Source organism: Podarcis gaigeae (genome assembly GCF_964106915.1).
Source record: "Podarcis gaigeae genome assembly, chromosome: 15".
In the NCBI taxonomy this organism is placed as follows: domain Eukaryota; kingdom Metazoa; phylum Chordata; class Lepidosauria; order Squamata; family Lacertidae; genus Podarcis; species Podarcis gaigeae.
In genome coordinates, this window is record NC_139692.1 from 21,107,747 (window position 1) to 21,133,730 (window position 25,984).

The 25,984-nt window shown below is 46.0% G+C and overlaps 2 protein-coding genes across 7 annotated transcripts in view; one reads left to right on the top strand and one right to left on the bottom strand.

Annotated features, from left to right (window-relative positions):
- Window positions 1–21,175, top strand: part of CBL (Cbl proto-oncogene) — a 46,581-nt gene extending 25,406 nt beyond the window's left edge. The window contains exons 3-16 of the mRNA XM_083713955.1: window positions 1,045–1,191; window positions 2,279–2,435; window positions 3,155–3,276; window positions 4,250–4,387; window positions 5,128–5,215; window positions 5,761–5,892; window positions 6,832–7,035; window positions 9,960–10,091; window positions 10,499–10,876; window positions 12,066–12,160; window positions 13,086–13,241; window positions 14,563–14,666; window positions 15,023–15,205; window positions 17,011–21,175. Coding sequence (XP_083570081.1) covers window positions 1,045–1,191; window positions 2,279–2,435; window positions 3,155–3,276; window positions 4,250–4,387; window positions 5,128–5,215; window positions 5,761–5,892; window positions 6,832–7,035; window positions 9,960–10,091; window positions 10,499–10,876; window positions 12,066–12,160; window positions 13,086–13,241; window positions 14,563–14,666; window positions 15,023–15,205; window positions 17,011–17,294 — 2,320 coding nt within the window. The 3' untranslated portion in view covers window positions 17,295–21,175. The remainder of the gene's footprint in view (window positions 1–1,044; window positions 1,192–2,278; window positions 2,436–3,154; window positions 3,277–4,249; window positions 4,388–5,127; window positions 5,216–5,760; window positions 5,893–6,831; window positions 7,036–9,959; window positions 10,092–10,498; window positions 10,877–12,065; window positions 12,161–13,085; window positions 13,242–14,562; window positions 14,667–15,022; window positions 15,206–17,010) is intronic.
- An 831-nt stretch (window positions 21,176–22,006) lies between these two features.
- The window catches only part of MCAM (melanoma cell adhesion molecule), a 52,969-nt gene continuing 48,991 nt past the window's right edge, over window positions 22,007–25,984 (bottom strand). For 5 of the 6 annotated variants that reach the window (XM_083713989.1, XM_083713985.1, XM_083713988.1 and 2 more), the window contains 3 exons: window positions 25,833–25,974; window positions 24,754–24,871; window positions 22,007–23,840 (listed from right to left, as the gene is read on the bottom strand). In XM_083713989.1, coding sequence (XP_083570115.1) covers window positions 23,811–23,840; window positions 24,754–24,871; window positions 25,833–25,974 — 290 coding nt within the window. In that variant the 3' untranslated portion in view covers window positions 22,007–23,810. The remainder of the gene's footprint in view (window positions 23,841–24,753; window positions 24,872–25,832; window positions 25,975–25,984) is intronic. The other variant, XM_083713990.1, reaches the window with a different exon arrangement.

Genomic DNA, 25,984 nt, shown 5'->3' on the forward strand with positions numbered 1-25,984 from the left:
GAGGGAAAGACCCCTTCTGCTGCACTGAAGATCAGTGATAGACACGGGGCAGCGGCAATGTCCCTTCAGCTGCTGCTGACTCCAGTTGTCTTCCTATTGTTGTTCCATTTTAAAAAGTGGGAACTCTCCTTAAATTTGCAAGAACCAGTCTTTGCATATTGTAGTTTTCTGTGTGTTTTAAACATTGCAAAGGGAAGCAAGCCTCATGTTTCTCTGGGGCATTTTAGTTTTATTTTTCTTTAGAAAAACTGCCTTGTGTTAAAAAAAAATAAAAACCTTGGCCATGAACCAAGACTTCCCTCTTTGAGCCCTTAATTTTATTGTAAAGATTTATTTTATATATGCAGTTTCAAACCATGAAAGCCATTTTTAAAAGTGTATATGCAGAAGGGAACAGTTGCATTGTGCTCTTTGAGGGACAGATTTTTGTGTTCAGGTATCAAGGCAGGAATTTAGAACTTGGTGAGAATTTACTTGTAAAGGAGTCAGCTGGCAAAATTCTGGTCCTGGCTGCAACATGAAGGGAATACATTGTGGACCCTACGTGCCAATCCATTCATTCCCCTTGCTTCTGAATCTGCCAGCCTCTTTCTCTCACCTCAGATGCCCTTGTTCCCCCCCCCCCTTTCACCACCTTCAGATTTGGGGATCACAAGGTGCTTTCTCTATAAAAAACTTCCTCTTGTGAAATCTTGAACTGATCCAGGTTAACGGAAAAAGGAGCAGAAAGGTAACCAAAACAACAATGAAACATTGAGCAAGGGCTTGTGAATTCTAGCTTGGTAATAAACCTCCTGTGTAGTTTAAATCGTTCTCACCTTTCCATTGCATATCTAAAAGTGGATAACATACTTTTCTGCAAGGGACTTGAGAGGTAAATCTAAGCTTCACAACTGCTGTGCAGAATACTGCAACAAATGTATCATTGTTGGAAGAAGCATTCCAAAATGTGACTCAAAAATCCGGCTTTCTGCTCCTTTTTCTATTCCCCATCTGGCTGTTTGTTTCACGTTTCAAGACAGATCTGTGTTTGTGATCCTGCAGGCGCAACCTTACAAAACTGTCCCTGATCTTCAGCCATATGCTAGCAGAACTGAAAGGCATTTTCCCAAGTGGACTCTTCCAGGGAGACACATTCCGGATCACAAAGGCAGATGCAGCAGAGTTCTGGAGAAAAGCTTTTGGGGAAAAGTAAGTACTCTTTCCAGTATAAGTTTCTGCTTTGGCTCCAGCAAATCTGTTGGCGATGGGAGCGTGTAAACGTGGAGCAGCTGCAGAAAACACCTTTCTGCTGGTGTTGGCATCTGTAAACGGCATAGGATGGAACTGCGAGGGGGAGCCCACACAGGAGGTTGCATGGGAGTGGCTATTGATCATTGCCTTCAGGGATCTTTCTGCCAGAAACAGATGGAACGACCTGAACTTCTCCTAGGTCCCACTACTGTGGCACCATCCACTCACAGGGTCACTACCCAAGAGTTTGTTTCAGCCTTACTGTGTCATTGGCTTGTTGGACCTGGCTCTTATGCAGCGTTGCATTGATGTTAGGGTGACTTTTAACGGAACAGAAAGACAATGATGAATAGTCGCAAAATAGGCCAGCGCACATCACTCAAATGAACCAGGCATTGCATGACTTCCTACTAGTTCTATAAGATACAGTACCACTGGATTAGTCTTTTTGTATCTGCTTTAGGCAGAATGGGAATTAACATGTCCCTTGGATGCAGGGATGGAGGCTGTCATAACTCTAGATGGTTGTCTGCAGAGATTAATTTAAGTGTCGTTGGACGGGGGGTGGGGGAGGCAGGGCCATACATTCATTTCTAATAGAGTGTCTGTTTATGAAATATGCATTACCAGTCTCCTGAAAGGTACTTGGAAAGTGCTGGTTAGCAAGATGCTCGCTCATAGAATGGCTTTCCTCTTTCCTCCCCGCAGTTAACTTGCCACTAGCTTAACATCAGAAAGCCGCTAATTAAACTGGTTTACATGAGAGACCTTGTTTAGACAGAGATTGTGTCGCATCTTTTTCTCTTGCAACTACACAAATATAAGTGCTTCAGACGCCACTTCCATCAGTTAACTGAACAGGTTCAAAATTAGAAATGATGCTGTCCATTTGTCCTTTAGCGTGAATCATTTCTCTTACGCAAAATGTCTTGTTCTTGGCATCCTGTTGTGTGCGTTTCACATTCCTCCCTTCCGTTGTGGCTGTGAATCTATATGCATATGGAGTTAGGGAGTTTCTGAGGTCTTCCTTTTCTCCCACTTCCAGGACCATTGTTCCATGGAAGACCTTCCGTCAGGCCTTACATGAAGTGCATCCTATAAGTTCAGGGCTAGAGGCAATGGCACTGAAATCTACTATTGATTTGACATGCAATGATTACATTTCAGTGTTTGAATTTGATATCTTTACCCGCCTCTTTCAGGTAAGTAAAACAAAAGGGAATGGCTTTCTTAAACCCAGGTGAAGCTTCACAATTGACAAGCTTCCCTTGGTCTATAGTACGCTTATGGTGTTGTTATCTCTTGTGTTAGTGGTGAGCTAGATCTGTTGACCTGCCGTCGCCATTTCTGACTTCTGGAAATAGGAGGATCATTTTTGGGCACAAGGGGACTGTTCATTACAGCAACTTTGACAGGAAAGCTCCCTTGCATCAGCCGACTTTGTTCTGTGTCAGTACAGAAGGTTGGGATTCATTGAGAATTCAAATCATAGTTTAATCGCACACTTCATATTAAGCTTCAATAGCTTCCAGCCTCTGTTCTCTGATTGGAATATTAAGCAGCCCATTCTACAGCATGGTTGATCAGATAACTGAGAGCAGGATTGTAACATTCATCTTGCGGAATCCTACAAGATTGTGTGCCACAGTTTTAAATCCACTGGATGCTTACTTGGGAGTAAGTCCCATTGAACATAAGTTATACCCAGCCAGATGAGTGGTTAACAATAACAATAATAATAGTTATTATTTAATAAACCTGGGTAATCTGGCTGCCTGAGAAATAGCAGAAGAGGCCTAGTCTGATTAAGCAAAGTGTTTACATTTATCTTGGGTTGGAAGTGGGAGAGGGGGGTGGAATTGGACGGCCGATTTTCCTATTGAAATGGCAAAGCTATTTTGTTGGCATTCTTCTCCTTCAGCCATGGTCATCTTTGCTCAGGAACTGGAATAGCCTTGCAGTGACTCACCCTGGTTACATGGCATTCCTGACGTATGATGAGGTCAAAGCACGGCTTCAGAAGTTCATCCACAAACCCGGCAGGTGAGTTCTTGAAGGCAGCATCCCTTTCTGAAGCCTCTTGTTATCCTACTGTCTACTGCACACTGCACTCTTGTCAAAGGAAGTTTGACATGACTCAAGGCCACTGGAAGGCACTGTGGCATTGCTGCCGGAGATCTAAGCTTAAGGCAAGACATAAAGGGTTTTAGCATTAACCCATTGGTCTCCCTAAACTTCAGCAGTAAAAATAACAGGGCTGCAGAGCAGGTTGTTTTAAGAGGTGTGGGGAAAGCTCTTCATTTTTGAGAAATAAGGACAGGGTTTAAGGTCTGTCACTGATGGTGTGGGTAGTTTTACAAATAACAGGTTGTGTGTGTGTGTGTTGTGTGGAGTGCTCTCCACCTTGAGTAACAAATCCCAAAGCTCATTTAGGGCAGTGATGTACCGCCAAGTCATCACTTCTGTGTTGTGTAGTCCAAAGCAAAATCCAGCACTTGCAAGTCTCTTCAAGTCTCTACTCCACCTCTCTTGTCGGCAAGCCAGGGGTGGGTGAAGGAGTTGTGCCGGAAGTGTCTAACCTCCTGGAAGTCCGGAAAAATATTCCGAGCCCACGTGGTAGCTTTGGACCTGGCCAAGGGACTAGAAAACACTGGCTGCAAGTTTTGACGTGCTCTTCAGGCCTAAAATCCTGCAAATATATCTCTTTCTGGGAAAGAGATTATTGCTTTACATTGCCGAAGAGTTGCCTTCTAGGTATTTCCTTCAGAAATGGAAAGCTGCTATATAATGTAAAACTAATTTACTGCCTCTCGGAAGTCAGGAGCATCCTTGCAAGTAAGAAGGCTCAATTTCATGTTGAAAGAGGTCTTCAGATAATTTGAATCCTTTCTGTCTGGCTGTAGGGTTCTGCCTTTGATCTGCAGGCGAAACTGTTTCAGCCATTCCATCTGAAAGAAAGAGCTCTGTCCAGCTAGCAAGTTTATCCTGCCCTCAAGTCTGTGTGTTTTATTTTCAGTTACATTTTCCGTCTGAGCTGCACGCGGCTTGGCCAGTGGGCCATTGGTTATGTCACTGCAGATGGAAATATTCTCCAGACAATTCCCCACAACAAACCCCTTTTTCAAGCTCTGATCGATGGTTTCAGGGAAGGCTTGTAAGTAACTCATCAATGTAGTTTGTCATGACTCCTGCCCGTTTCTGTTAGTGTGTCTGTAGGATGATGCCCTTCAGATGCAGGTTTTACCTCCTTGGCTCCTGCCCCTGGAAGGCAGATGGAAACAGCTGCATTCATTATGCTGGGACCTGGCAAAGGTGTAGTACTTTTGAAACATCAAGCAGTGATAACTCCATTCTCTATGATTTTTTAAGGCATTTTTTCATTCTGTGGACCACATAACTGCACAACCTTTAGGCTTATACATTCACAGTTTTCACAAACACATGCTTAATTGTCAGATTTTGGAATGGACTCTGAATTTGAGATTATTCTTGCAGTCCTAAAATGTGTGTCAGTTTCGCCTTTCAGCTTTTAGGCTCTTCAGTTCAGCTCAGAGCACAAAGAGCACAACTGTGATGCAGTTGTGGCCTTGCCCAGTTGTTCGGCCAAGGTGTTGTGGCAAGAGTGACTAGGCGAGGAAGTTGAAGTTAAGAGCACTTGTCATTTATCAGCACCTTTGTTTTAGCACATACGGCAACCAGAAAACAAGCTTTTAAAAAAAGCATTCTTCATTTTATAGGTGCTTGCATTTAAAACAATTATTCATCAAAATCACCCCCCGCTGTTCAAAGCATTATATTTCCCAACTGAAGGAGTTTCCTGAATAGTGCCACATTCATCTGGTTGTACTGTAGACTTTTTATTTCTATTGAACCAAACAATGTTCTGCTCTGTAGTTACTTATATCCTGATGGACGGAATCAGAACCCTGACCTGACCGGTTTGTGTGAGCCCACACCCCAGGATCACATTAAAGTTACGCAGGTGAGCAGAGACTGCCACAACTTCATTCCTTTCTTTCGTTACATGTTGGCCAGCAGCATTACAGTGGTCCTGTTGCAAGCAAGCTTGGAAGACTTATTTTTGGCCTTGTAAACAAAGCACAACTCGGAGCTCAGCTTTGGGAAGAAAGAGCATTAAATCTCAATTGGATCCCAGGGCAGTCAGGAACATGGTTCAGAGTGCAGAGCTTGTAATGTTATTTTTTTCCTTCTTATTCAAGGGCACGACTCTGGAAACCTTTGTACTTAAGGGGTGGGGTGGTATAATCAGGCCAATTCCATTTTGGTGACCTTTGACTGCCACCTCTTTGGAGGAGAAAATATGTGGCCATAGGTTAGGCCTTTTTTTTAAGTGCATGCCTTAAATTTTTCATTGCCACTGGGATTTTGAAAGCCATCTAGGTGATGCTCTTGATTATGGTAAAGAACACAAATGTTACCACCTTGTACATTTGGGTTATCTGGCAGTTATTACAAGGAGCGGCATTATTAAACCCTCTCACATGTTCTTTTCCCTCTTGCTCTTAGGAACAGTATGAATTGTACTGTGAGATGGGCTCCACCTTTCAACTCTGTAAAATTTGTGCAGAAAATGACAAGGATGTGAAGATAGAACCCTGTGGCCACCTCATGTGCACTTCCTGCCTCACTTCCTGGCAGGTAAGGGATTTGCTTCCTTTCAAAGCAGGCCTTGGCCCTCCGCAGCTTTCACACCAAGATGACCTGCCTGCATATGCTTATGTTGTGTATTGATGAAGCAGATACTGTCAAGTCTACAAAAGGTGTCTCTGTGGGGGTAGGGAGTTGTCTTTAGGCCATGTTGTCTTCAATGCAAATAAGCGGCTATGCAGAGGAAGAGCCTGGTGGCTGGATCAGGCCAATGGCCTATCTAGTTCACATTCCTGTTCTCACTGTGGCCAACTAAGGTACGTAGAAGAAACTTGAAAGCCAGACCTGAGCACAACCACATCACCCTCCCAGTTTGCGATTCCCAGCAACTGGTATTCAGAGCTGTACTAGGCTGTAGCCAACCCTAGTTCTACTCATTTAAGTTAATGGATTAAGTTAGGACCATTAATTTTAACACATCTAAAATTAGAACTAGAAGTAGAACTTGGCCATTGTGTTTAGTAGCCACTGATAGCCTTATGTTCCATGAAGTTGTCTAATCCTCTTTGAAAACTATCCACATTGATGGCCGCCACTGCTTCTCACAGGAATGAATTTTATCATTTAATTTTGCACTGTGCAAAGAGGTACTTTCTTTTGTCTCTCCCGATGTTCAGTTTCCTTCAATGTCTACAAGTTCTATTCTAAAGAGAGAGAGAGTGAAACATTTTCCTTGACTCACTTTTTTATGACATTGGCAAAGAATAGTTCTAGCAGAAATGCTGCAGTTGTGGGGCACCTCGATTTTCCTTCTCTTTCCTCTAGCTGGCATTAGTATGTTCTTACTGACAAGGTTTCTTCTCACCATGGGTACACCATTATCTGTAGGCTGCCTTGAGGCCTGTCAGAGAAAAAGGCAGGGTATAAATAAATATAACAACAACAACAACAAACTTATAGCCAATCATCTCTCCTTCTCTTTTTCCGCAGGAATCAGAAGGCCAGGGTTGTCCGTTCTGCCGATGTGAAATTAAAGGCACAGAGCCCATTGTAGTGGACCCGTTTGATCCCAGAGGAGGGGGAGGTCTCCTGCGGCAAGGGGCTGAGGGGGCTCCCTCCCCAAACTATGATGACGATGATGATGACAGGGCTGATGAATCACTCTTCCTGATGAAGGAACTGGCTGGCGCAAAGGTAATTTATTTTATTTAGATCTTTCTTGTCTTCAGCTCAAGGTGGTTTCGCATGTAGCTCCCATGAGGTCTCCCATCTAGGCATTGACTCACCCCAGACCTGCTTGCTTTCAGCAAGGTCGCAGCTGTCTCTGCCTTCAGATCATGCCCTGGGACCTGACTCTCCCTCCCAGTATGAGCTGTGTGTGCTGATCTTGTCTAACATCTCACTTGTCCTTTTGGGTGGCTTAAGACTTCCTGGATTCAAATGCAAGTCGTAGATCCAGTGGTGGTGCTCTGGTGATGGTATGATTGCCTTAATCCTCTGGAGCAGATTTTGGAGGGGGCAGGGGGTTGCAAGGGGGAGAAGGAATCACCAAATTTGCTTCCTTCCTCATTTTGTAGAAAGAAACGACTGAGTGAGAAACCTTGGCTACAAACCGCTGCCAGGAGATTTCTCTATCACACATATATATGTGGATCTGCAACAAAATGTTACGGTGTGGAGCTTTGCTGTTCAAGATGCCTGCGTGCCAGCCATGCCCATTCTACTCCACACCATTCTGTTCTGATTGTCCCCTTTCAGCAGTTGCTTAGAGCATGCATTGCACCCAGCGTGTTTTGGTCCTCATGAGGCTGTTTTTTCATACCATCATAGAATTGTGGAGTTGGAAGAGGCCTCACGGGTCGTCTAGTCCAACTGCCTCCAATGGAGGAATCGTGCCTAAAGAATCCCTGCCAAATGGCCATCCAACCTCTGCTTAAAAACTTCCAATGAAACAAGAGCCCATTGCCTTCCGAGGGAGACCATCCCACAGTTGAACAGCTCTTAACTGTTGGAAAGTTCTCCCAGATTTTTAATTGGAATCTTCTTTCTTGTTATTTGCATCCATTGGTTTGGTCCTGGCCTCTGGAGCAGCAGAAAACAAGCTTGCTCCATCTCTCATGTGACAGCCCTTCAGATATTTGAAGATAGCTTATCATATCACCTCTCCAGTTTAAATATACCCAGCTCCTTCAAGTGTTCCTTATAAGGCTTGCAGACCCTTGATCACTGTGGTGCCCAGAACCAGACGCAGTATACTCCTGGTGGTATCTGACTCAGGCAGAATAGAGTGATACCAGTACTTCCCTTGATCTGGACACTATCCTTCTGTTGCAGTACAGAACATTAGGGTTTTTTGGCTGCTGCATCACATAGTTGACTCACATTAAGTTTGGGGTTACTGAGACCCCTAGATCCTTTTCACAGGTACTGCTGCCGTCTGCTGTCCCTATCCTGCATCTGGCTTTTCTGGCCTAAGTGTAGAACCTTACATTTGTCGCTGTTGGAATTTGTTTTGTTAGTTTTGGCCCAGTTCTTCAATCTGTTAAGGTAATATTGAATCAATCTTCTGAGGTATCGGCTACCCCTCCCTCAATTCTTTCACCCAAGTCTTTTATAAAGATGTTGAACAACAGAACCTTGCAGCACCCCACTTGTCCCAGTTTTCCAGGATGGCAAGGAACCATTAGTGAGTGCTCTTTGGGTTTAGTCAGTCAACCTGCTACAAATCCACCTAACAGTAACATCATCTAGCCCACATTTTACTAGCTTCTCTGCAAGAATATCATGGGGGACTTTGAAAGCCTTAGTGAATTCAAGCTATGTACATCCACAGCATTTCCCTGATCCACCAAGCTTCTAACTCTCTCGGTCAGAAAAAAAGAAAAAAAGAAGATTAATAAGATACAGTGGTACCTCAGAACTCGAACATAATTCATTCCAGAACACTGTTCAACTTCCGAAACGTTCAAGTTCTAATGCACTCCTTCCGATTGGCCGACAGCTAGGTTTTTGCACAGTGGAAGCTGCGTTGGACATTCGTGTTCGAGAAACATTCGAAAACCAGAGCACTTCTGGGTTTTCGGCATTCAGGAGCCTAAATGTTTGAGAACGGAGCCATTCGAGTTCTGAGGTACCACTGTAATAGGAATAGTTTGTCTTCTTCCTTTTAGCAGCCTTTTGCATTGTTCTGTTTTGTAATTCCATGGTTCTCCCAAGCCCAGTGATTCTCTCGCATGTGGGTCAAGCTGCTTTTGGCTGTAAATGGATCCATACCTGGAGAAGGTTCTTAACCTTGGCCTACCTTAAAGCAATTTTATAATTGCGTATAGACTTCTGGTATTTGGTTTGACTTGTATGTGAACCATGTTGTTCTTTGTTTTGTGCACATAATCATGGCAAGAGACCATTTACACAAGTATTTCCTATTTCTGTGTCAGCTGGGCCTGTGATCATGATGACAGAGCACGCCATCTAGTGGCTAAATAAAAAAAAAATAGGCAGGTTGAAAATCCAGTGCCTGTGGGCTGGGTTGTTTGGATATTTAATTTCTATACAACTTAATATATTGAAAGCCTCTCTAAGTAGTGTACAGGAAACTGAAGCAACCACAGATGAATAAAATATTATAAAAAATGCACGGTTACAAATAAAAATGTTACGCTGATGCAACGTTACCAATATATAAGAATCTGTACAAATTCATTTTCTTTCTGACACACCTGCCACTCAGCTTCCAGGTTCTCACCCAGGGTCCAAGCAAACTCTCAGCTCATCCCCCCCCCCCAAAAAAAATCCCACAACGAGAAGAGTTCCTGGAAACAGTGGACATCACCCTTGCCTCTCACTCTACAGTAGATATGCTTTTCATGGACAGCCGAAGGTGGGCATGCAGTGTGGTGTGCAGACTTGTCGGTGACAAGTCTATATTCAGAGCATGTTCCTTTCGAAATGAAGTATCAGGGCTGTTGGGGAAATTCAGCGTATCTCTATATGCTCAGCACTGTGTTCAAGGTAAATTGCTAGCTCACAGCCTCAGGCAGTGGGAACTTTGTTATTAACACCCACACACCCACACACCCCAACACCTTTAACCAGGGCTTCTTTTGAAATATTTGCAGGTAGAACGTCCTCCTTCTCCATTTTCAATTGCTCCTCAGGCATCGCTCCCCCCAGTACCTCCCCGATTAGACCTTCTGCAGCAACGAGTGTCCAATCCATCAGGAGCTTCTAGTCCAGGGACCACCTGTAAGGTACAAACTCCACCTGTCTTCTTTTGTAGTGGTGAAAGTAGGAATGACACCTTCCTCTTTCCGAATGGGGTAATTTTCCTTTTATCCGAGGAGATCTGTGTGGAAGCTGTCTCGTGTGTTTCATTATTTTGCTATCTGGACCATCTCTTCCTTGGGTGCAAACCAGGGTACGCATTGGCTTGCCATCTTGTCTGGCGTTTGACACTCCTGGTCGCCGTACTGATGGATATTGTGTTACTCAGCACAACCATTTAGTGGTGCTTGCCCTCAGGACATGCCTCAGTTTCTTGTTACCCTGCAGTTGCTACCGGGATCAGGTTTTTGTGGGACACCAGGATTCTGATTGCAAGCTTAGACTTCACTTGCCAGCTTTTCCCATCTTACTTACTGGTCTTTGTTTCTCCTAGGCTGCACCTGGCTCCCTCCACAAGGACAAACCTTTGCCGATCCCTCCGACGCATCGAGATCTCCCCCCTCCGCCACCTCCGGACAGGCCGCATTCCCTTGGGCCCGAGAGTCGGCCCCAGAGGCGGCCTCTGCCCTGCACTCCAGGAGATTGTCCTACCAGGGACAAGTTACCCCCTGTGCCTTGTAACCGCCAGGGGGACCTCTGGTCGTTGCGGCCGATTCCGAAAGCTCCAGCTGTAGCCCTAAGCCCCAACGAGCCTTGGGCAAGTCGGGAGTTGACGAACCGGCACTCGCTTCCATTCTCGCTGCCTTCTCAGATGGAGTCCAGAGCTGACACTCACAGGCTCGGGAGCACTCTCAGCCTGGACACCCCAGCAGTAAGTGCATCTCAGGCTAGCGGCCGTGTTAGTTTTGCACACTCATACGCCCTGCGTGGAAAATTGCTGCTCTGTATTATTCAGACGCGGGTGGCGCTGTGGTCTAAACCACAGAGCCTAGGGCTTGCCGATCGGAAGGTCGGCGGTTTGAATCCCCGCGACGGGGTTTGCTCCCTTCCTCGGTCCCTGCTCCTGCCTACCTAGCAGTTCAAAAGCACGTCAAAGTGCAAGTAGATAAATAGGTACTGCTCTGGCGGGAAGGTTTCCGTGCGCTGCTCTGGTTCACCAGAAGCGGCTTTATCATGCTGGCCACATGTCTGCAGACAAACGCCGGCTCCCTCGGAGGAGGGTATGGGGGGTGAATCAGTATCAGTGTTATGCCTTCCCCACCATGTGTGCAGCATAACCAGCAGAGATGTAGGCTGTAGACACTGACATCTCTGGGATCTTATCTCACCTTTCTCATTCTGTGAATCCATGTGCATGAATCGAAAGAGGCAGGGTTGCACAAATGGTGCGTGCATTTGGCTTGGTATTCTTAGGTCTCCTGTGTTAGGTGAATGTGTGCAAGTGTCTGTGGTCTCCCACCCCACCTACACACAGAGAAGGCCTAGAATGAACTGGACTGTAGCATTACATATTAAACAGAACAGTTAACATGGAAAAACTCCTGTAATGCCAGTTGCAGTTGAGTTCTTTGAGTGGGCTAGGAAGCAGTGTGAAGAGGACTTGTCCACTGAAACCCACAGGTACACACACCCAACAATGACTACTTTGGTCATTGCAGGCAATATTTTAGCCACTAAGTCAACAGTTTCTGGTTTGTCCAGAACATCCCTACTGGACTCAGGGAACTGTTTTTTATAATCTCACTGAACCAGCTTCCTAACACTGTATGCTTTACCCATAATAGCAAGCAGCCCATAATAGCAAGCAAGGAAACAAAGCTTGTTTTTTTCCCCACCCCTTGCCCTGCTTGCTTGGTCATATTTTTTTCAAGCAAGTTTCCAGACAGTAGCTGTTTTGAAATTGCAAAGCAAGTCTTTCTGACATACGGCCCTTTAGATCAGGTAACAAGCAACCCCTAGGAATTCTTTCTTACCGTGAAAAGGTAAACGTGGGCTGTGTGGGGATGTCTCCATTTTCTTTCAGACCATCTGCCAGTGCTGGTATTTGATTTGTCTTGCAGAATCAACCTGGCGGGGTCCCAACTGGCTCAGACAGTGAACATTCTAAAATAAAACCTTCTTCTTCTGCCAATGCCATCTACTCTCTTGCTGTAAGGTATGCTCTGGAGCGGGGGCTTTGCCGACAGAAATTTCCTTGAATTGCAGCCAGTGTACAATTGATGTATACCAAGGGTCATCAGTGGGTGCATTTCTGAGATGGATTACTGTACAGTCATACCTCGTGTTGCATCCGCTTCATCTTGTGTCTTTTCGCGTTACATCCCGCAACAACCCAGAAGTACCGGAACGGGTTACTTCCGGGTTTCGCCGTTCATGCATGCGCAGAAGCGCCAAATTTGCACCGTGCGCCTGCACAGACACAGCGATTCGAGTTGTGGGCATTTCACGTTACGGACGGGCCTTTGGAACGGATCCCGTCCGTAACATGAGGTACCACTGTATCGTATATGAATGCAGACCTCCAGCCTTGTTAGTTTCAGCATGTGGATTCTCTTGCATTTGTCACTTACTGTGCTCCTTAGAGGGGTAGGGAGTGGAAATATAAAATAAGTGCAGGAACTATGGAATAGATAAGATATTTTACATTAATCTGGCTGAATTGGAGGTTTTAAAGTTTTTTTATGTTACTCTGTTTATGTTTTTGAGTTATTTCAGTCCCGAAAATCAGTCAAAATGTCCTGAGGACTCACTCCCAGAGTTGTAAATTTATAAACCCGTCTGGAGAGTGGTTAGAGCATTGCAACCCTAAAAGGGTATAATAAATCAGCTTATTGAAACTGACCCTCCTTCCCCATTTACCCACGAGGCTCTGAGGCCTCTGCTACCTGACAGATGCCACCATGGCACACCTTGAACCGCCCCGTGTGACACACAACACGTCACAGTGTTGCGTTCCTAGAATCTGATTCTTGAGCTGGAAGCCCCTTGTTTGACACTATGTTCTCAGAGAGCCGATTGCTGCTATTTTGTCCTTGTTAGATGTCACCGTTGACTGTGAACCTTCTCGCTCTCTCCTCTAGACCATTGCTTGTGCCAAAGCTACCGCCTGGAGAGCACTCGGAGAATGATGAAGACACAGAGTACATGTCACCCTCGTCCTTGCCTCTTGTGCCCCCTGGCTCTGCTGTACAAAAACCAGAGGCCAAATTGCCCTTGGAAATGAGTCAAAGCTTACGGTGAGGCGGCCCATTCAGGGCAGTACAATGGCTGGATTATTTACTTGCTTGCCATTGGGTTTATTTATTTTCCCATTTCTAGATTCCAAAGGCTCTGAGTCAGTTGTGATACTTAAAAGCAGCTACTGATAACTTGCAGATTTATATCAACACTCCATCTGAGTCCCACTTTGAAAGTTTTGGCATAGCCTTTGAAAGACAGCCCATCATCCAAGAGTTTCTTCGTTATGTCCCTTGATTTATGTAGTATTGCCATCTGCAGTTGAGTTGCTTTGTGTCTGGGTGTGGGTTCCTTTTGAATGTGCCCAAACAGCTGCTGCAGAGTCAGATTCATAAAATATTTTGAGGCAGCTGTCAGTCAGCCCCTCCTCATAAGGATGCATCCTTCGTTTGCCTTGCTCAGAAATCTTGAGATGCACTTGGGAAGTTATAAATACAAAAGGATATTAAAGATGTATTACGCTCAAAACAAAACAAAACAAACTCTGACTTAGTTTTGTACGGCAAATGTTTGAAATTCAGTTTTGAATACAACCAAAACAGAGACTTGCCCTTCTAGGGTGATCCAGATCCTTTGGGATGGGGGGAACCTCTGGTCCTCCAGAAGGACGGGACTCCCAACTATCAGGAGTGATGGGAGTTGCTGTTCATCATCAACTGGCAGTCCACAGGTTCTAAAGCTTATTCTGGTGTGGCAAATGCTTGCTCTCCTCACCTCATTTTTGTCACTTACTTTTTTAAAGGGTGTATTGCATTTGTATCTAATGTACAGTCGTACCTTGGATCCTGAACGCCTTGCGAGTTGAACTTTTCGGCTCCCAAACGCCGCAGACCTGGAAGTGAGTGTTCTGGTTTGCGAACGTTCTTTGGAACCCAAACGTTTGACCCAGTTTCCGATTGGCTGCAGGAGCTTCCTGCAGCCAATCGGAAGCCACACCTTGGTTTCCAAATGTTTTGGAAGTTGAACGGACTTCCGGAACGGATTCTGTTCAACTTCCAAGGTACCACTGTACTGATGATCCATTTCCCAAAAACAACTCAACACGATACACAAAGTTTCTGTGTAGCAGTAGAAAAATACAGAATGGGTTCTTGGAGTAGAAATGTATTTGAAAATATGGTGGTGAGTGATGCTTCAAGGTTTGCACGATGTAGGGGACAAATGGAGCGCAGTTTTGCTAGGCGGTTGGCAGTATGTAGCCCAGATATGTTCTGGGTGCTGATGGCCCTGGGTACTAGGTGCTGATGGCCCTGTCCTCCTGCAGGATCCAGCCGAGTTCCTGAAGCCAATGCCCTTTCTTTTTTCTTCTTCTCTGCTTAGAATGTTGGACTGTGACCAGGAAATGGACGGGTGCACCTATGAAGCAATGTTCAACATCCACTCCCAGGCAGCTCCTTCTGGCTCTGAGGCTACCAATATTCCTGGTAAGTTCCCAGAGGAGAAACATCATGATTCAACCAGGAGAAATACCACAGACGAGTCCTCTCACTTTCACTGATGGGATTTTTGCTTTACATAAGGAAATCAGGGTGTCAGTAAAAGAGAGCCTAATACAAAATAAAAAAGGTGGATGGTGTTTCGCAGCCTGTGACATTGGGACAAGTTTTGCGTCCCTTCTGTTCGTTGCACTTTCTGATGTTTGTACAACATCCTCCGCTTTGGGTTTTGGCTGTGAAGTGTCTCCCTTTGAAACATTTCCACTCAGACAAGGTCTGCCGGAACTGGGGCTGGAGCCAAAGGTGTCTTCCTTGTTTTGTAGTTTCTTTCTTCTTCTTTTAAGATGGAGGGGATGTAGCTGCTGCCAATGCCAGCAATGGCCCCGAGGAGTCAGAGAACGAGGAAGATGGTTATGACGTGCCCAGGCCAGCCCTCCCGTTGACTCTGGCTCGCCGCACCCTCTCAGATATCTCCAATGCAACCTCTGCCTTCAGCCGGACCTCTTTGGATGGGGAAATCTTATCAGGTTCGTTGGTTTCATATAGTGTTTCTGTGCTACCCAACAAAAAAAGTTCTATGGGTGTTTTAAAGCATCAATCAAATAATAAAATACAGATTTGAGACCACAATACAAAAAGAAAGCATAAAGGTTTAGAAGCAGAACATATAATCAATAAGGCAACTCCCCATTTACGCATGTTCAAGGCACATGCGACCACACACACACATCACTATGAACCCAGAAGTGGCACAAAAAGGGGCAGAAATGGTGTCTAGCAATCCCACAAACTTTTGGACCAACCTTTGAGGCCTGAGAGGTATTGGAGTTCGAGCAAGGTGGTTTGGAGGAAGCATGTGCGGTGGAGTTTGGTGGTGGTTGGTTATTATTATTATTATTAATTTTATTTTGATTGATTGAATTTGTATACCACCCTCTACCCTGAGGTCTCGGGCCATTTTTTTCAAGGGTTTTTCAAGGGCTTACAGAGGTTTGGAGGGCATTTGCAGGCTTTTTCAATGGTGTTCCCAGAACATGTGATTTCATTTAAATGCGTGGTGCCTTGGAACGTAACCCCTGCGTAAATGGGGAGCTTTCTGTATAAGCAGTGGAAGATTTTAAACATTTTTTTAAATGAAAAAAGCCTCCCCCCACTCAAGACTTAAAGAGATGAATAAAATGCCTGGAATAATAATAATAATAATAATAATAATAATAATAATAATAATAATAATAATAATAATAATGGTGTTTTATATTCATTTATACCCTGCCCATCTGGATGGGTTTCCCCAGCCACAGATAGACGCCAGGTAAGCCTTTGTGCGGAAAGCATTCCACCAGCAGGCTGGCATCAGGGCACCCTTCCAATTTTGCTGCATGGTAGGTCTTACAGGCCAGCCCTGTACTCCCCTCTTGCGCAGTTCCATGGTTCGTGAACAGTGTAGGGCAGAAGCATCTGCTGTGGCTGACAAGCTGCTCTCCACCTGTTGCCAAGGGGATCTTTTGCACTAGATTTTGATGCTGCAAACCCGCTGGTGCCACATCCCAACTTGTGAGAGAGCTCATCCGTAGCCCTTTGTGCTCTGGAGTGAGCTCCGAGAGGGACTTGCGCATGCTTTTCCTCTCTTTGTTTGTAAGAGAGGCTGGGAACTTGGCAGGCAATGCGGTTTTGAGGCGTTCCTTTTTCTTGCGCTTTGTCAAGCATTTCTCAGAATGCCTGCAGCACAAAGGCTACTTCTGCTTAACATCAGCATGCCAGATATGACGCAACCTAAACCACAAAGTTCGCCATTTCTCAACCTCCCCGGGGTGATAAGAGAGGATTAATATTCAATTTCAGCTGTTGAGGATAACTATTGCATTGATGCAAGTAGCACCAAATTTAATTGAGTTTTGATTCCAGGTAAAACATGTGGCTGTTCCTCTAAGCAATTGACTAAAGTGGTGTATCTCACCTTGGCTGATGAAGTTAGCGTTTTGCCTGTTTTTAATCTTTAGGTTGTACATAAATAAAATAGTGCTTTATATTGTGTATTAATGCTCCTGAACAAGGGAGACCAGGTTATAAATAAACGAATTGGCTATCTGGGTGTTCAAGCTGCTGAATATCTGAAATCTATTAATCTTTCTGCATACAAGGTTGCAATTATATTCCGGTTAACCATAGGATTTAATGGTGAAGAGTTAGGTCTTGTGAAAGAGAAGAATTTCACCTGCAGATTCCCAGATGTTCAAAGGGCATGAAGCTGAGACTGTGTGACCTTTAAAAAGTACCTGTCCTCCTGCCCCTGTCCCTCCCTCCCCAAATGATATGGTTCTTTCTCTTCCAGGTTTGTCTGATGGCTCCCAGGTCCCAGAGCGGCCTCCGAAGCCCTTGCCCCGGAGGATAAACTCTGAACGCAAAGCAGGCAGTTGCTTGCAAGCTGGTGGAGCAGGGCCGGCCCCTGCTCCCTCCCCGCAGCTCTCCAGCGAGATCGAGAACCTCATGAGCCAAGGCTACTCATATCAGGACATCCAGAAAGCCCTCGTCATTGCCCATAACAATATCGACATGGCCAAAAATATTCTGCGGGAGTTTGTCTCCGTCTCCTCCCCCGCTCACCTAGCCACATAGCACACATCCCCTTGGCCCTGCCTGGGACACCCCTGCGCATCCAACCTGCCTGGGCAGTCTCCTGCCCAGCTTCTACCTAGAGGAGGCAACGGGCTCCGCGAGAGACTTCCTGCGAAGGCAGGCTTGCCTCGACAGAGAGTAATCGGTCATCAGGGTTTCATGCGATTCCAGGTTTCCAAGCAAACGGAACGAAACGGAGCAGATAGGTGCGTCCTCTCCAGTCTGTGTGTCTTTTGGAGTCCCTCCCCTCTTGGCCCTTCCCTCCCGCACGTCCTCGTTGGAGGGGGCGGTTGTGTCGCTTTGGAAAGACCTCTTGGTTGCTGTGCTGGTGGACAAGAGGGCGGGAGCGGAAGGGCGTTTGCCGGGGTGTCTTTGTGTCGTGCTGTGAATTAAAAGGGGATGCCAGTCTGTCGAATGGTGTCTCCACCTTTCTTGTGGCGTGCCCTCCTGTGGTTCAGGGTACTGAATCGGGGCCTCTTTGCTGCTGTATGTTTTGGCTCAGGCTTTTTAGACCACCTGCTACCGGGTACAGATTCTTGACTTAAGGAAGTGGTTTTGGTAGCTTCCTTCTGCTACAACACCCTCCCTCTCTCACCCCACAACCTCCCCCAAATGTTCTCCTTGTTCCCTTTCTACATCTCCAGTCATTTCTGGCTCCTCCTCGGTCTGAGTCAGGCTTCTCCTGTTGCCAGCATTAACCTGACGCACACTGGATTTTAAGGCATCGGAGATGCAAGACGTCTTGCCTGCTCTCGGGCTGGTGCGATGATTGGATTAGCTGCGTGGCCCCCCAGCTCCAAGCATTCTGTGCTGTCCTGCTTTTACGTAACCGAGGCTGTTGAGGACTGGAGCAGCTGCCCTTTAACACACCCAGAGCTGCTGCTTGGTCAACGTGGCATGTCATCTTCATAGCATCTACAAGTCCCGTGGCCATCGGATCCCTTATTTCCTTTCACTTCCTGTGGATGAGAGTTAACTGTGCTGGATTACTTATGCATTGATGTGGGCAGCTGCATCCAGCATCTGTGGAAATAATTTTTGACCAGCTCAGCAGTCAAAATGCAACAACTCCCTGCAGGGCTTTTGTGAAAGGGGATGATTCCCCACCCCCGCCTCCTTCGCTCTGCTTGTTGCATTTTTCTTTTTAAAGTTCAGGTTCTTTTGACAAACAAGTCAAAAGAAACCGTAACAGGAGGGGAGAAAAAGAAGAGTGTGGCTTCTGAATGTTGCCCTTGTTTGGGCAGGTTAATGGAGGTTCAGAAAGATGAATTTGGACCTTGATGGCCACCGTCTGGCTGATGGACAGCAGGCAACCTGAATTTAGAGGGCGCCTTCCCTCTTCCATCCTCTTCCTCAAGCCTTCACTACAGTCTCCCCAATTACAGCATTAGTCATGTGAAAATTTATGTCTCAAAACAAGTTGCATGTTTGGTTTTCCCTGCAGTTTCCCTGTTTAAATAGGCCTGGTTCCTCTGCCCCAGATAAGGATACTAAGACTTTCCCCCCAGAAGGGGGGGGGCATAGAAAAAGGCTGCTTATCTTGTGTTTCTCTCTAAATGGGCAGCCTTGCTTGCCCACGAGCGCTTGGATCCCTGGGGAATAACTGCAGAGGATGTCAGAGATGGCACCTGGTTGTGCAGGTGCCGTGAATGCACCTAGCTGGCACTTTGTTAATTGTCAGCAGTGCTGTTTGAATGACACACTATGAAGATTTGAAGACTGGCAGGAGTTTGCTGTTGCCTGCAGTGGTCCAAAAGCAGAATTGTTGACCTGGCAGCTGTGGCCCTTCTCTTGCTGCCCAGAGAAAGAGTTGTCAGTTGCCAACACCTCACAGAGGCTTCAGAAGCCCCCTCCATGCATGGGACGGGCAGTGGCAATGTCGGTCTGATCTTGCTGCTTTCATGTGAAACACTGTGAAGATTATTACCTAGGAGGTCTCGGCTAGAGTGCATTTTGAATAACTTGATAGCATTTAGGAGCAGGTGAGCAGAGGGTCCTTGCAACAACTGCAGAGTAGAGAGTTGTGGCCAGGCAGTTAGGGACCAAGGGGGCTGTGCAATTTCAGAGTGTGAAATGTTGGAGCAACCACTGGACGCTCCTCTTGGATATTTCTTCCCACATCCGGGCCACGAACTCCACATCAGTTTTGGGGACTAGTTTGGTGAGGACTAGCTCTTTGCAAAGCTGATTTCCTAGTCCGCTGGAGAAGCTGTTGACGTAGCACTGGAAACTCGGTTGCAGTCAGCCTTAATCTCTTTGTGCAAAGCGGCAGCACCAACTTGCCTTTGCAGATGGGCCTCTGCAGATGCTCTCCACACCCTGAGCAGGGCCATCGTCGTTTCGGGACGCCTTCTGCCTGACAGGAACACTCCACGTACTATAGCTGACTTTACTGCATGTCTCCTTTTTGTCCACTTCTTGTGTCTTACATTTACATGAGAACTTTTAAAGTGGCTCTTTCTCCTCGAACCACATGAATGTCTTTGTTTGCAAGCACAAGGGAGGCAGAACGAAAAACGCCTCCCGGGGTGTGTTCCCTGCTGCTTTTAAAAATTTTACCTTATTATGTTTCCCCCCCGTGTCTCTTAATCTTTAAAAAAAAAGAAAAAAAGGTTGACTTATTTTACTTAAAGCCAAATGTATAGTGCCTTTTGATGGGGGAAATGCTCTATCTCCAATCTTGCATCTGAAGAAGAGACAGATTTAAAACTTGACCAGGGAAATCCATGGAGCTGCTCCTTGGAAGGAGAAAGCTGTCGCCCCAAAGCTAACATAGTGGTGTGTTTGGTTTTGTGTGGGTGTGTTGTTCAGCCTGAGCAGGTTTTCTCTACCTTAGTCCTTAGTGTTGGGGAGTTGTTCGTATTGCTGGCTGCCCTAAGCTTGGATTGAAGGCAGTAATAGCGCAACTCCGACGCAGGATTTTGACACAACCAGTGTGGGTCACCCAAAATATCCCAGTTTGTCGCCCCCCCCCCCGTCCCCATCCTTTTTCTTTTTAAAAACAAATGAGGCTTAAGACTGGAAGCAAAATACAGCTGCACCTCCAGGCACATGTGTCAAGTTTCCTGTCTACTTCCGAACCTCTCTGTGTGCGGGGATGGAGTGCAATCTTCTGGGATTGTCTGTTGAGGCTCCACTCGATTCTCCCACATAGTTTTGCAAGGAGTTTCCTGTGGATTTTGTCCTGAAGTATTAAATGTCCAGTGCCTGTTCAATTTGCAGCATCCATTTTGCAAATGCTGCCTCCCCCACCTTAGAGCTGCATATGCATTTGGGGTAAGGGTGTGCGGCTTTACAAATGTCACTTCGAGTAGCCAATTTCGGAGCAGTGCGACTTGCCATTGGCGGCCCTGTTAGCTCACTGGTGTACAACCGCTGCTCTCGTGACTAAAACTGCAAGGCGGGGAGGGGGGGGCTAGGAAAGCTGAAATGCTTAATGGATAAATTACCTTTGAGTGGGAGAGAGAGGTTATTAGTAGCTTTATTTCTCCTGAAGGTTGAGAACCAATTTTAATATCAGTGTTAAAAAATAAATGAATTCAGATTTTCACTGACTATTTTAAAAGTTATAATAATGTCATTAATATAAAAAATATATTAGCAGTATTTAATCCTTTCAGACCTGTAAAGAATAAGAACAGAAGGTAAATATTCTTACAGAGTAGCTGAGCTTTAAGGTTCATTTGGTCTAAAGTCCTCATTTTGTTCTGCAAAATGCATTGTTAATGTTTTTAGAGGTTATACTAATGTTATTTATTTTTTATTTTTCATTCTTGTAAGCTGCCCACGAAAGAGCTTGTGGAGGATTTAGGGTATTTCATGTGTGTCAGTAAAATAAAAAAACAAAGTTTTATTTTTAAATAAATTTCTTTGTTGTAGCATATTGCTTCTGTTGTGTCATTTGCAACTCCAGTGAAATTGGGCCTTATCCCAGTAAGTTTTACGTGTACTCAAACTTCACAAAAGTGTACCGTGGCTGTCTCCCTGGAACTGATGCTCCTTGCTTGGGATCTCTGCTCACATTCCATCCAAGTCAGAGCTCTGCTTCTAGCTATGGGTTGTATGATTTGGTGTATTTTAAGTGCTCAAAAAAAATATTATGTGGTTTGGAAACCTGTGATTCCCCCCCAGATGATGTTGGATGATGACTCCCATCCTGTTGGGAATCATAGAATTGTAGAGTTGGAAGGGACCCTGAGAGTAATCTAGTCTACCCCCTTGCAAGTTTAACAGCATATGAAGTACTGCAGAAATGAGGACTAAACTCCAGCATTCTAGTAAGCTTTGCCTTTTCTGTAAGCTGGCATCCTTAAGTCAATGAAAGATAAGGCTTTCATTGGGACAGTGTTTGTGGGCAGGGCCCAATGCCTTCTGCAATTTTTCCTATCTGAATTCTTGCCCCTACAGCCTGAGAGGAGGTTTACAATTCCTTCCCTTGCCCACAGAACCTGGTTTCACTTACGATTTTGACAGAACTCCCACCCACCTATACAGAAATGCCAGGCAAACATTGCTTACATTGATAGAAGTGGAGAGGGGAAGATGTATGTTTAAAATAAACTAATCTTCAGCAAGAATTTTTAGACACAATGCATCATGTTACCTGCTAATCCATGCCTGTGTGAATCAGGTATTTTAAACCTTCAAGTGCTTTACAGTGGCTGATATTTTCCCCTTGCCATGTATTCCATTCATTAGGAAAGAGCCAATGCTTGAAGACTTTAGCTTTTTATTTTTCATATACATATATATATATATAAACCCTGCAACTCAGACACTCTTAAATTTACACACATCAACAAAAATATATAACAAAAGCATTTTTTGTTTGTTTGCTAATTTTATAGCTTACACGGAAAGCGCAACACCCCCTTCCTCCCCCCGTTTTTGGTTGATGAGTTTGCACTTTTTAACCACTCGGAAAACAAAGAGTGTCTAAAGCAAAACCTTAACTGTTTTCCCCAGTTTGTGTTGAAAGCTGTTCACTTCGCTTTGAAGGGAATGGAAAACCGAACTCTGCAGGAAGTAATTCCGTATGGAAGCAGCTAGCTACAGTATTTCTTTCTGGTGTCCATTTAGAATTCTGGGGTGTGGACAGAGAAGCAGAAAGCTTTTCTTAGGCACTGGACCAGCATGGTGAAGTACGGCATCCTGTAATACTTCCTGGCATGTTTAAGGATGAAGAGAGTTGTCATCAGCACCTGCTCTGAAGGCTGCATGACAATCTCATTTTGGTACAGGCACCAGCTTCCTTCACATTCTCCGTGTGTCACCTGCTGCTGCTGCTGCTGCTGCTATCAGGGCAGAGCAATTCAAGATGAATTCCAATGCACTCGATCTGTTAGCACAAGAATTTACACTTCTCTCTTCCTCACCCCCTCATCTGTCCCCTGCTCCGGAGGGTTGAGAAAACAGATTTTTTTTGGGGGGGGGGACCACCAGGGAGGAAGCATAAATCCTTGTGCTAACAGAGCAGGTTCCTTGGTGCTACACTGAAATAAAACCCAAAATAATTGTAGAAAACTACCTCATGTGCTTAACATCCTATTTTAGTGCCTTGTTTCTGCTCCTGTGGCCTAAGGAGAGGCAGGACTTCCAAAGATTGGCAAGTGTGTCACCTGCAGCAAGGTAACCCAGAAGATCTGCAGAAAGGTTTTTTTGGGGGGGGGGGGGCAGAAGGGACAATAACCTACGTTCTCGGGTAAAAACAAGTGTGACTATACAGTGTTTGTACAAAAAAGAGACTTTATTCCTGTCATAACATCTGAAGTGCAGAGAGAGCCTCCTCTCTGTACAGTTATCCTTTATGTTATATTGGAAGTAAGCAGCACTGACTTCAATGAAACTGAGTCCCTAGTGAGTGTCCTTAAGACTTCTTACCTCCATTCCCACCCCACCCTCTGCCGTTTTGAGGGCTAGGGCTTCTGAAGAGCAGCTGATTCCTTCAGCACCTTGCTGTGAAGAACAGCAACAGTTCAAGGAACAGCTGAGGCAACTCTGGCTTTCCACAAGTATTCTACATGCCAGACGGAGCCAAACCCATCACACACTCGCCATTCTCCAATCCTGTCTATAAGGTAAGATTTTTAAGTTTTCTTCTCCAATTTACAAAGTCTCAATTAAAAAAAAAATCTCCAACCAATTCAGCTCAGCAAGCGCTTCGCTGTTATATTTTTTCTTTTACAAACTGACTGAAGCCCCATACAATTATGGTAGACTATATGTTCCTCTACCTGCCCCGCTCAAAAACCCCTCCTTAACGTGGATTCTCTAAAGGGAGTAATTTTTAAACTAAGACTCCTTTTTTTTTGGTCTGAAAACTGGTGATTTGCTTCAGCTGCTTTGTCCTTCAAAAACCTGAGGGTGAGGTTGCAAAGTATTATTTGCTGTGGAGCCATCTTGTGCCTTTTGCTGCTGCTGTGCCTCTGAAAGACTATGACCGGGGGAGCAAGAGGGGTGGAGCCATCGAGAAGGAACAGGAGAAATCTTCGAAGGGGCGCAGCTGTCTCTCCTTTCTCAGTTCCTCAAATCGATGTATTTCTCTCCCTTTTTAAAGCAGCAAAAGAAAAAACAGAGTTACATTGCGATTATGGCCCAGTAAAATACAAGCACACCCACTTCTGTTGTCCCGCAGTGTGAGATAGCCGAGGTAAGATGATGGCAGCCGTTTTGAATGAGATTGCGTGACTGGCTTGGAGGCACAGTAAAAAGAAAAAAAAAAAAGCACATGCAGGACCATTTTTCTGTATAGAGAAGCTCCTCTGGCTAGACTGCAGGAGAGAGGCAGGAAAAGCCCTCCCATAGGTGGTTGCTAGAGAAAAGCTGAAGGGAAGAGACAATGGGGCTGCATGCACACTGTCCACATGGAGCACGAAAAGCTGCTTGATGGGAAGCTGGCAGGAGGGGCACCTGCCAAACGCAGGGAGCAGCAGGGGCTGAATTTGCTGGATCAGGGAGACCTAAGGGGAGGGGCAGAGGGGCATCTGCTGACACTAAGAAACCCACTTTTGGCCCATGCTAAAAGGCATGGGGCAAAAGCAAGAGCTATACCCCTTACGCAGAGAGACAGGAGAGACAGGCTCTTCCTGCTTGGATGTCTCAGCAGTGGAAAATGCTAAGCTTCCCCCGTTCAGTTCACTATTACAGTTTATGAAGCAGTGGTGGGCTTCCTAACGTAACCGCAGCACATTCAAGAGTGGGAGTGGGGGGCAGAAGGGCATAGCAGCTGGGCCAATCTACACCAGGGGTTACAAACCTCCCCCCCCCCAACATCATTTTTTTCTTTAAAAGGAATGGATAGCACACAGGCCGACAGCCATATGTGCAACCCAAGAAGGTGGATTTGGGGAAGGATGACACGTTGCATCAAAAACAATGTTTTTATATACACCATGTTTTTATACACCACATCTGGGTCCTCTGAACCATCGCCTCTGCTAGCCATGGCAAACTGGCCTACCTGGTCACCTGCCGATCTCTTCTCGCCGTTGGCGCCCTGCAGGAGCCCCGCCTCTTCAGGAAGTTTATCTGACTTAACTTCAACTACAATCTCGTCTTTATGCGCTTCGGGCTTTGTGCTAGGGAGGAGGGAGGGTAACAGTGTTGAGACGCATCCCTGCAGAGTGGGTGGGCTGCAGGCTGGGACAGAACAGCAGTTCCCGGGGGGATTATCATTCAGCTCCTCTGGGTCCAGCAGAGGCTTGAGCTAGGCAAGTGCTTCAAGGGAGTGGAAGGGAACCCCACCACAGACCTTGTCCCCGCTGGAGTCTCTGGCCAGCATTGGAGGTGCTTAGAAAGCTTGCAAGGGACGCAGGTGGTGCTGTGGGTTAAACCACAGAGCCTAGGACTTGCCGATCAGAAGGTCGGCGGTTCAAATCCCCGCAGCGGGGTGAGCTCCTGTTGCTCAGTCCCTGCTCCTGCCAACCTAGCAGTTTGAAAGCACATCAAAGTGTAAGTAGATAAATAGGTACCGCTCCGGCGGGAAGGTAAACGGCATTTCCGTGCGCTGCTCTGGTTCGCCAGAAGCGGCTAAGTCATGCTGGCCACATGATCCGGAAGCTGTATGCCGGCTCCCTCGGCCAATAAAGTGAGATGAGCGCCGCAACCCCAGAGTTGGCTAAGACTGGACCTAATGGTCAGGGGTCCCTTTACCTTTATAAAGCTTACCTTTATAAAGCTTGCAAAGCACTATTTGACCAGTGACTTGGGTGGGACAGAAGTCAGAAAGGCGTAATCTCATGGCCAAGGGCAAATGTCTTCTGCCTGCAGCCATCACTGATCAAGCTTTGTGTGTCAGAGGAGCTGCTCCCCCCCCCCCCCCAAGGCTGCTGAGTGGGAAATGACACTGCAAAGGGCCTAGTGGGCAACAGCAGTTCAAGGTCCACCCCACTTCCTCCCTCCCATGGGATCAGAAGCGCGCTGCTTGGTGCAAGGAGACTGGGAGGGGGCAGGAAGGGAAGAAGCGTGGTCTCTGGTAGATGGATGAGAGGGAAGGAGGGAGGCACCCAAAAGGCTGCAAGGAAAGGTGTGTGTGCTTACATCTCTTGTTTGCCTGAGCGGCCACAGGTGAGCTTCCCTTTCTTGTGCAGGAAGTAAAGGACGGCGCCCAGGACAGCAATCGCCAGGATGCAGATGACGACGGCCACAATGATCACACCTTTGCTCTCCTGTGCTGTCTGCTCTGCTCGGGA